The 10,291-nt window shown below is 48.8% G+C and overlaps 1 protein-coding gene across 1 annotated transcript; it reads right to left on the bottom strand.

Annotated features, from left to right (window-relative positions):
- Nucleotides 1-2,985: 2,985 nt before the first annotated feature.
- Nucleotides 2,986-8,101, bottom strand: Bckdk (branched chain keto acid dehydrogenase kinase). The gene is made up of 12 exons (XM_021166875.1): nt 8,005-8,101; nt 7,040-7,410; nt 6,875-6,943; nt 6,685-6,795; nt 6,373-6,420; nt 6,177-6,296; nt 5,997-6,095; nt 5,745-5,818; nt 4,250-4,378; nt 4,066-4,155; nt 3,516-3,674; nt 2,986-3,428 (listed from the first exon to the last, which is right to left on the bottom strand). The coding sequence occupies exons 2-12, from the start codon at nt 7,232-7,234 to the stop codon at nt 3,284-3,286; spliced, it is 1,239 nt and encodes a 412-aa protein (XP_021022534.1). The 5' UTR covers nt 7,235-7,410; nt 8,005-8,101; the 3' UTR covers nt 2,986-3,283.
- Between the last annotated feature and the right edge of the window lie 2,190 nt (nt 8,102-10,291).

Genomic DNA, 10,291 nt, shown 5'->3' with positions numbered 1-10,291 from the left:
AGCAGTTAAGAGCACTGACTGCTCTTCTGAAGGTCCTGAGTTCAGACCCCATGGTGGCTCACAACCATTCATAACAAGATGTGACACCCTCTTCTGGAGTGTCTAAAAACAGCTACAGTGTACATGTATTTACATATAATAAATAAATAAATCTTTGGAAAAAAAAAAAAAAACTCGAGTGTGGCCAGGGAGAACCTTGAGTGGTTGTCTAACCTCCACCTCTCAAATGTTGAGGTTAGGATGGCACCACACCAGGTTTGAGCAGGGAGACAGTGCCTGGAGAATCTGTAGTGACACTTCTCCAAGTACAATATACCAATTCTCTGAGATTCAGTAAAGGTTAAACCATATATACATATGGTTAAGTCATAGCTTTATATAAGCTATATAGCAGCATTCAAGGTAAACTTATTGGTAGATGAATTGGAGTAACACATGTCTTATTTGCTGTTTAACTTCACCTTTCTACATACACACACACAATGATCAGGTAAGATGTGTTTTCCTTCATTACTGTATTGGGGCACCGGACACCTTTAATAGCTTGCCCAGTGCATAATACTTTAGGAACTGCATTGTGGGCAAACTAGTCGATGAAAAGAAGCATTTTTACTGTAAGACCTTTGTTTTTTAGGGATGATAATGCCAGCCAGTTCCTCCTTAGCTGGCTTACTGGAGTAAAACTCCTTTTCTCACCCTCTATTAAGACTGACTGGCTCCTGCCACATGGTTTGCGTACCCAGCATGCATTGGCAACTTTTACAGTAGCACATAACAGTGTGAGTCAGAGTAGGGCTAGATAAACATCTCATTTAGACATTCTTTAAAAGTTCTTTGATTCATAATTTGGTGATCAGTTTTCATAAGTTTTTTTGTTGTTGTTTTGTTTTTCGAGACAGGGTTCCTCTGTATAACCCTGGCTGTCCTGGATCTCACTCTGTAGACCAGGCTGGCCTCGAACTCAGAAATCTGCGTGCCTCTGCCTCCTGAGTGTTGGGATTAAAGGCGTGTGCAACCATGCCCAGCTTTCATAACAGTTCTTGAGAGGGGCAGCTTGAGGTCAGAACTCAGACACTATGGTCCAAGAAATATCTGACCGTTGTGTATCTATGTGAGATGGCATTGGGAATAGAATAGATCCTTTTGTGCGTGGCACTGGGGGAAAGCTGGCTAGATGATTCGGCATGCACTGCTCTTGTAGATGATCTCAGTTTTGCTTCCACAGCAAGCAGCTCACTACTGCCTGTAACTCCAGTTCCAGGGGATCCGAAACCCCTCTGGACTCCACAGGCCATCTACAGCAATGAGCACAAACCCACAGGTAGACACACATACAAAAAATAAGAGAGAAGGCACTAGGAAAAATTGGTTACTTTGCTGTTGGGCAGTAAAGAAGTTCAGAGCAGGATGATACCAGGTGTCCCGCATCCTAAGAATGAGAAGATACAACCAAAGGACACCTCGCACTCCAACCCTTTTCAGGATTGTTACTTCTTTTGCCCAGGCTTCTCCTACCTCACATCTTCAGTTACAGATAATGCCCTTCCCAGGTAAGGCCGAGCCTAGGCATAGTAAATACCCATTCTGCCCCCCTGCCAGGGCCAGCCATGATTAACATGTAAAGCCAACTGTTTTTCCCAGAACCGGGGGCTGTGCTGAGACCCCCCCCCACTACTTACTATTATTGTGTTTATGAGTATGAACCTACATGTGTGCAGGTCAGAGGACTTGGCAGGACCCCCCTCACCCCCCCGTAGTCCTCTCCTGCACTAAACTCTAGGGGACACCTTAGTAGCGGGTGCTTTTACTGCTGAACCACCTCACAGGACCCGGATGCTTTTTGTTGCTTCTGATGCTGTATCTGTGTTGTTTCTCTGTGGTTAACCTGTACTTTCATTCTTTTTTTTTTTTTTTTTTTTTTTTTTTTTTTTTTTTTTTGGTTTTTCAAGACAGGGTTTCTCTGTGTAGCCCTGGCTATCCTGGAACTCACTTTGTAGACCAGGCTGGCCTCAAACTCAGAAATCCGCCTGCCTCTGCCTCCCGAGTGCTGGGATTAAAGGCGTGCGCCACCACCACCCGGCCTGTATGTACATTCAAAGACTAGAACATGAGGCTCTTCTCTGACAACTACCCGTTAAGACAGGGTTTTGCCAAACAGCCCAGGTTGGCCTTGAACTCATGATACTCCTGTGTAAGCCTCACTAGTACTAGGACCACAAGTGTGTACATTTGATTCTCCCTGGAAAGGCTAACGTTTTCAGTGTAGGAATGTAAACACTCCCATCCCCACGTCAAGTGAGGGAACTGGTTACCATGGAGCCTCACTCTCTTATGTGTACCTGAGGGACAGTGGACTAGCTCTGGACTTCTCATTACAGTCATTTCCTTGACCTCTCCCCTTTCCTTTCCTGCTTCTCCTACTCCCTTTTGGGAGTCCTACCAAGCAAGCCCTTAGGTCTTACACATCGGGGAGGGTTACTCTCGGTTCAAAGTTCACCTAAAGTTCTGTTCCACACACTTCTGGTCACCGTGCTTTCTGCCCAAGTCCCTGGTCCTCCCTAAGACAACTTCTCCATATCTGTCTGAGGTAGTCAGGTCTCTGCATAACCTCATGCACTTCTTTTTGCAGCCACAGTGGGCAGGCAGTATTTTTAACTTCATGCAAGCTCAGGAATCAGGTGGCTTACAGACTGCCCAGTCTAGTGACCTTTACCTCTCAAACCCACAGCTGCCAGCAAGGGAAGAGTCGGGCCTGAAGCTAAGTCTTTCGAGGCCTCTGATAGGGTCTGGGGCCCAGAAAGACTTGTTCAATGAGCAGAAGTTGCCAAAGTCACTCTCACTCTTGCCAAGTCAAATAGGCAAGAACCTTGGAGTCACTTCTGCCACAGTGCCAGGACAGCCAGAGACTGGACATGACCAGGCCTAGGGAATCCAAAAAGGGCAGAAACAAAGCTCGCCTGCCCTCCCAACATTTGGGGCCCAAGAGGGCATTCAAAAATGCAAACTTTAATAAGCAGCAGGTCAAATGAGGAGTCCTCAAGAATGAGCAGAGCAGAGCTGGTATCAGAGGCCCCAGAGGCACCTGCTTCCTCCCCCCGAGGCTGGGAGGTAGAAAGCAGTGAGCCCTGCTGAGGAGGAGTGGTGCCCAGCTCCATCTAAGTCCGCCTGTCTGAGGCCCTAAGCTCCATAAAGCGAAGCGGCAGTCTGTGGAGCCCAGCAGCCCCCTGCCAGGCCCAGGAGGTCCTCCAAGGAGTGTGGCAGGCCGGCCGGCCAAAATCCACCATCAGATTCTGAAGCTTTCCTCCCGACCATCAATGTGGCGGAGCCGTAGGTAGACATCTGTGCCAATGCCCTGCAGGGACTGCAGCTGCAGGGAGCCACCAAGATACTCCGCATAGGCCCTGGACGTGGGCAACCCGAAGCCAAAGCTGGGAGCAGTGGATAGGATAGGGGCGTCAGAGGCCTGCGTGTCCTGGTTTACTCCTTCCCCCCATATTGGGCAGGTGGGGCCTTACCCATGCATAGGTCCTGACTGGCCACCACTGTGCATATCCAGGTGGCCGAAGAGGGGGCTGATTCGGGGGTCCTGGGTGCTGGCCTCAGCTGTGGTGAAGTGGTAGTCCATGACCCGATCCAGGTCCTTATGAGCGATTCCTCCACCCCGGTCTGAGATCCTGGCAGGATGTCGAGAACACGGACTTGGTCAGGTCTAATAGGTCTCACCCTAAGCAGACAGTGCTGGGTCTATTCCTATTCTCTCTAAAGGTGGAATGTGACTTTATCATCTTCTACACTCACACCTGCCTGGGCCGCAGACTGCTTCTACTGTCCCATACAATTTGACATTAACTTTTACTCTCAGCAAACACCATCTCCCAACTGCAGATTCCTCCGCTGGCCCCAAATCCATAATGTACAGCTCCTGGCAATCTTAGGATCAAATATCTTTTCTGACCAGGTCCACATCCCAGATCAGGGTAGGTTCTGGCTTTTAAGGTCCTGCAGCAAGTTCGAAATGGTGGCCAGGATCTTCATCCAACCCAGCCCGATTCTATCTGAGCAAACCTGATGATGAGATCAATATCATTATTGGCGATGGTGATGACCACATCTGGGACATTGTAGGGAGTGTCTAGGTGACTCTCCATTGTGGCTCTATTCAAAAGAGAAAGACCAATAGGTGGTGGTGCCCAAGTTAGTCGCGTTCCCACCCTCCACCCCCATCCCCCAGCACAACCAGCCAGCCCACCTCATGGCGTTCTTGAGCAGCTCAGGCAGGATATAGTCCAGCGGCATGGGAATGAAGGGGAACCGGGCAGCCACATGCCCGTTGATGCGGACTCGAGGGGCATTGCCATACTTGTGCTCACACAGGCGTCTGTGGATAGAAGGGTTCAGTAGGTGTCCCTAGAGTTACAGTTCTCAACTTGAACTGATTCTTCTTCCCAGTGGGCACCAGGCAACACATGGATACACTGTTGCTCCTCCAATTGAAGGGCATTTCTTGTGTCAAATGAATAGAAGCCAAGGATTGTACTAAACAGCCTAAAAAACAAAAGAGCCCTCCACTAGTTTAAGATGTCAGTAATGGGGGGGCTGGAGAGATGGCTCAGCGGTTAAGAGCACTGACTGCTCTTCCGGAGGTCCTGAGTTCAAATCCCAGCAACCACATGGTGGCTCACAACCACCTGTAATGAAATCAGATGCCCTCTTCTGGTGTGTCTGAGAGAGCTACAGTGTACTTACATATAATAAATAAATAAATAAATAAATAACCAAAATGTCAGTAATGGTGGCTGGAGAGATGGCTCAGTGGTTAAGAGCACTGACTGCTTTCAGAGTTCCTGAGTTCGGTTCCCAATAACCACCTGTAATGGGATTTGATGCCCTTTTCTGGGCAACAGAACAGTATACAAAGACAGCAACAGTATATTTACATACATAAAATAAATAAATCTTTATGGAGAAAAAAAAAAAAGATGCCTAGTGGGGCTGGAGAGATGGTTCCTGATTGTTGAGAGCACTTGTTCTTACAGGGGACTCACAATTGCCTATAACTCCAGTTCTAGGGGCACCTCTGTGGCACCAAGCACAAACATGGTGCACATATATACATACAGGCAAACTCTCATGTACGTAGAAAACAAGCAAATCTGTAATCCCAGCATTAAGAGGACGGAGAGGAGAATTCCAAGCCCCAGGCCAGCCTTGCCTGTAGAGTGAAATTTTGCCTTAAAAAGAATAAGCTAGCCGGGCGTGGTGGCGCACGCCTTTAATCCCAGCACTCGGGAGGCAGAGGCAGGCGGATTTCTGAGTTCGAGGCCAGCCTGGTCTACAAAGTGANCCAGCCTGGTCTACAAAGTGAGTGCCAGGACAGCCAGGGCTACACAGAGAAACCCTGTCTCGAAAAACCAAAAAAAAAAAAAAAAAAAAGAATAAGCTAGTAAGTAAGTACGTATATAGTTTAAAAAAAAGTTTAAGTATATAGTTTAAAAAAAAAAACTGGCTGGAGAGATGGCTCAGCAGTGAAGAGCACTTGGCCTTCCTCATAGAGGACCCAGGTTTGGTCCCCAGCACCCACAGGGTACACAGACACACATGCAGACAGAATACCCACATGTATAGAAATAATTTAATTTTAAAAGAAAATGAAAACAAAGAAGAAACCTTGCTACAGACCATGCAAGGACTCAGACACAGGCCTCCCTGCAGGAGCCACCCACTCCCCACCGTTCTAGTCTCACCTGGCAAAATCCACCCACTTCTCGATAATCTTCTTGGGCGACAGACGAGTACAGATGATGCCAACAAAATCAGGCTGGCAGGAAAGAGAAGGTCAGAACGAGCAACACTTCCACCCAACTTCAGTTGCCAAATCCCACAACTTCTGGAATGCCAGAGCAATCCCCAAGCCCGTCCTCAGCCCTAAGGGGGCCTGTGGCCAGGTGCCTTTCCCCATTTAACATTCTCAGATCAGCCTCGGGTCTCGGCTCCACCTTGTCTTCATGTAGCGCCAAGTGGTGAGTAGCCAGCATTCGGATCCCAAGTCTTGACGTCAGTGTTTTATCCAAGAAGTACCGGACTAGCTTTTCATCCTATAGAGAGGGTGAGTCTCAGAAACCTGTTCCCTTCCCGACCCTCCCCCTTCGCCAGGCCCATTCTCTGTTGCCTCTGACCTGGATGTGTTTCCGGCTCTCACGAAGACCCTCAGCTAACAGGGTCACCACGTCCTTGTGGTCATCTAACAGCTGTCTCACCAGCTGGCAGTACTGGGCCTCGTCTGCCTGGTCCTTGATCTGCAGGTCACAGAATTATGAGCACCGGAAGTCCAATCCTGACCTTGGCCCCTTACCCTACTCAGCCCAGCCTCACCGGAGGGAAGTCTGTCAGTTTCTGGAAGGCTCGGATGTATAGCTCGTGCTGTATGGAGTAAGTATGAGAATTCACAGGGCTGCCATAGATACTTAAGTAGAAAACAATACCCATAGGGATCAATACTCAACTCAATTAGTAAGCTCCAAGCCCCCAACAGACCCTTCCAGCTCTCATGAATATGTAATCTTGCCCTCTGATGTCTGAGGCTTAATCCCATCCAGACCTGACACCTTTCAGCAGGCCTGGGCTCCCTCCCCCATTTGCCTCGTTGGCAGTGTGCACACTGACTGAAGGTCCCCTCCGCCTTACCACATGCAGTATGGTAGGGTTGCAACCAATGATGAAAGGAAGGCTACGGAAGCCCTTGATGCGGTGAGCAATCCTCACTGGTAACTCTTGCTGCAAGTAGCGGCCACTTTTCTGTAAGAAAAAGAGGGAAGGGCTTAAGCAGCTGGCTAGAAAGAATCCCTGGGGCAGAGAAGGAAAGAGAGAACCTTACCAGAAGGTGGCTGCCATCCTGTGAGCGACCGGAATAGAGCATCATGGTGGGAGTGAGGCGAACTGAGGGCTAAAAGGGAAGATGCACTTTGAGCACCAGACATTCAAAACCAGGCCAACCCATGTTAGCTCAGCCCTTCCCCATAAGGCTTATTCCGTGAGTCACCTTCTCTGCTGCCACATCTATGGCTGACTGGTTGTAAAAGGAGGTGACAGTCTTGGAGCGTTCCCTGGCCAGCTCTACATGGTGTGTATCGGTGGCTGATGTTGAGCGAGCCCGGAGTGACAGTGAGGACCCCAAGAGGGGCCAAAGTGAAGACCAGCTCCGAGGGCTGCTGCCGAGCACTGAAGTCAGTATCATTATCCTGCTTCTTTGTTGAACTAGGGTGACACTATAGGACTAAGAACCAGACAGGCAATGGTGACCCCAAAGTGGGAGTAAAGAGGAAAGTGAGTGGGCGGGATTTTCTCCGGATTTCAGGGATGTGGTTTCATCGAGGATGCAGACATGCTCAGCGCCCGCACAGCAGCTTCCATCTATTGGAGTGGTGGAAAGAGATTTTTAAGGATCCGAATCCAGATGGTTTGCACTATTTCTCCACGTGCACACCAGTGGATCTGGACAATCCTGTCCAGCCCTCACAACCACCAGCTCCCGCGATACAATCAGGCTGAGGTTGGACAACACATTCCAGGTGTTCTACTCTTCTATGTAGAATAACCTAAAGGCTTGTGTGCACACTCAGGGAAGCGGGTGGGGCGATCTCCAGTTCATTCTACCCATAAAACCTCTCCCCAGCTTCCTCAGGTTCTGGACAGCCCCATTTAGGGGCTGGATTTGACCCCCTACTCGGTGTTAGGGGACTTAAGCCTTTGAAGACTGGCCTGCGTCCCTGCAACAAGAATAGCGCACGGGAGAACAGGGTTCATGCAGCAAAACTGCGGTCCCAGAGTTCCCCACTGGAGCTCCCCCCTCTGCTGGGTCACTTAGTCTGGGCAGGGTCCCCCCCATATGGTAGATGCCAGCCTCGGCCCATGCGCACTGCCGTCAGAGGTGGACGCTGAGGAGCTATGCTGCCGAGCGTCCGCCGGAGGGGGTCTGTGTGAGTTCCTGTGGGTTATTCCACTTACCGCGAGGCCAGACACTGGGCCCGGGTTCGAGCGGAACCGCGGGAGCAGTCGACCCGCCCGGCTAGCCGAGCCCGCCTTCGCCCTCCCCGGCTGTAACATCGCGCGGACTGTGTTTGCCCAGTGCCTCCTGGGAGTTGTAGTTTGACCACAAGAACTCGAGTAGGCTCCTGCCTTCCTGCCCTGTTCTCCCTTAAGCCTTCAGATGAGTAGCATTGGTTCCAAAGTTATCAGTAGTTTATCATCTACTCTGTCTTCCACTGTATAAAATAAGCTCCCTATAGCAAAATGCTAGAGAGCACCAAAAATCCTTAAATGTGTTCAAAATAGACCCTGCCTGCTTCTTAAGGTCTCATCTTTCAAGCTCCTAGCCCATTCACGGTCGGTCTGGTTCAAACTCTACCTCAGCATCCTTAACACCCGAGGAAAGTCAGCCAATTTCTCAGTGCTTTGATTATGGTATTGGCAAAATGAGGATGTATTAATCTTCGAACTCCGTAGACTATGTAAATTTACCTATTCAAAATGCCTGGAACAGTGTTGGGTGTGGAATTGGCGTGAGTGTTACTATTTCTACCTGCCTGCAAATTAACATGACTAGGTGACAGGAGAGGTAGGGTGTTTCAAATAAAGAGGCATTTCCTCCGAGGAAGAAGACAGTTTGGGCCTGAGAGCTGTGCTAGGGGCCCTCATGGAAGATTGTGGGAGAGCCAGGTGCAGGGTGTGTACAGGTACAGGAAGAGTGGAGCATGGCCTGGTGAGGATGCATGGCGAGGATACAGAACAGCCTGCATGATCTGCCAGGATGACAAGAGCAGTATGGAATTCGGGAGGGAAGGGATTCACGGAGTGGCCAACAGCTCCCGAATGTAGTCTGTTATTTGTGCTGCGGAATTAAAAAGGGCCGTTTTGGTTTGGTTTGGTTTTGACTGGTGTTTTGAGACTCAAATAAGTGCATTTCACTATCGTAGACAGACTGGCCGTACAACTCCCCTGCCTCAGCCTAGCAATCTGAGCCTTCCTACTTCAGTCTCAGTTTACTGGCAAGTGCCACCGCATGGAAATTCACTATCATCGGCTTTATCCTTCGCCTTAGACCCCTCTGGCTGAGGTGATTGAGAAGATGGGCCAAAGAGCAAAAAGATCAGAGAAGACAACTAAGTAGATCAGAGGAGATTTTTCCGAGTGTATGCAGTGATTTCTTTTCTTCTTCTTTTTAAATCTTTGGGGCTGGTGAGATGGCTCAGTGGGTAAGAGCACCCGACTGCTCTTCCGAAGGTCCAGAGTTCAAATCCCAGCAACCACATGGTGGTTCACAACCATCCGTAATGAGATCTGGAGCCCTCTTCTGGAGTGTCTGAAAACAGCTACAGTGTACTTACATATAATAAATAAATAAATCTTTTTTATTTTGTTTATTTATTTATTTTTATTTATTTAATGTGAGTACACTGTTCCTGTCTTCAGGAGGATTTGGGGGATATAGCTATACCAGAGTACTTATAGCAAGCAGAAACCCTAGGTTTAAAGTGTGTGTGTGTGAGAGAGAGAGAGAGAAAGAGACAGAGACAGAGAGATTCCCCAAGAGAAGGAATTGAATTATTAGATTAGGGGTATGTAATAAAACAAGGTGCACACACATATTTTTGTTGTTTTGCTCTTATATTATGTGTATGGGTGTTTGTTTGCATACCTGTCTGTGTACCATGTATATACAGTGCCCTCAGCGGCCAAAAGCAGGTGTCAGATGCCCTGGAGAGCCACCTCCACAACTCTGGCAGTGGCAGGTGGATTTCCAGGTTTGAGGCCCACCTGGTCTACAAAGAGTTCCAGGATGGCCAAGGCTACACAGAGAAACCCTGTCTCAAAAAAACAGAAAGCAGAGGGACAGAGAACTGCTATCACCCAAACTATCTATACAGATAGAAGACATGGATAGGTGGAGAGAGAGAGAGAGAGAGAGAGAGAGAGAGAGAGAGAGAGAGAGATCGATCTTAGGCTATCTCTGCTGCTTCAGCCTTCAACCAGATCAGCTATAGTCATTATCTGACTGTAACAGTCTGAGCCAGGGCTACCAGTCCAAATTCTCTTCCTGAATTCCTAATACATAAAAACTTGAGAGAAGAGTCAGGCAGACGTGGCACACGCCTTTAATGCCAACACTTGGGAGGCAGAGGCAGGCAGGTCTCTATGAGTTTAAGGCCAGCCTGGTCTACAAAGCTAATTCCAGGACAGCCAAGGCTATACAGAGAAACCCTGTCTCCAAAACCACACACACACACACACACAC

This window comes from Mus caroli, chromosome 7 (assembly GCF_900094665.2).
Source record: "Mus caroli chromosome 7, CAROLI_EIJ_v1.1, whole genome shotgun sequence".
Classification (NCBI taxonomy): Eukaryota; Metazoa; Chordata; class Mammalia; order Rodentia; family Muridae; genus Mus; species Mus caroli.
The sequence above is the reverse complement of the archived record's forward strand: the minus strand, read 5'-3'. Positions and strand labels throughout refer to the sequence as shown.

What these genes read in the sequence shown, in the direction of transcription:
- Bckdk (XM_021166875.1), bottom strand. Translation starts at nt 7,234, where the DNA reads ATGATACTGACTTCAGTGCTCGGCAGCAGCCCTCGGAGCTGGTCTTCA. An exon ending in TAGATGTGGCAGCAGAGAAG is followed by an intron (nt 6,944 to 7,039) that starts GTGACTCACGGA and finishes CTTCCCTTTTAG; the next exon opens with CCCTCAGTTCGCCTCACTCC. An exon ending in AGGATGGCAGCCACCTTCTG is followed by an intron (nt 6,796 to 6,874) that starts GTAAGGTTCTCT and finishes TTTTTCTTACAG; the next exon opens with AAAAGTGGCCGCTACTTGCA.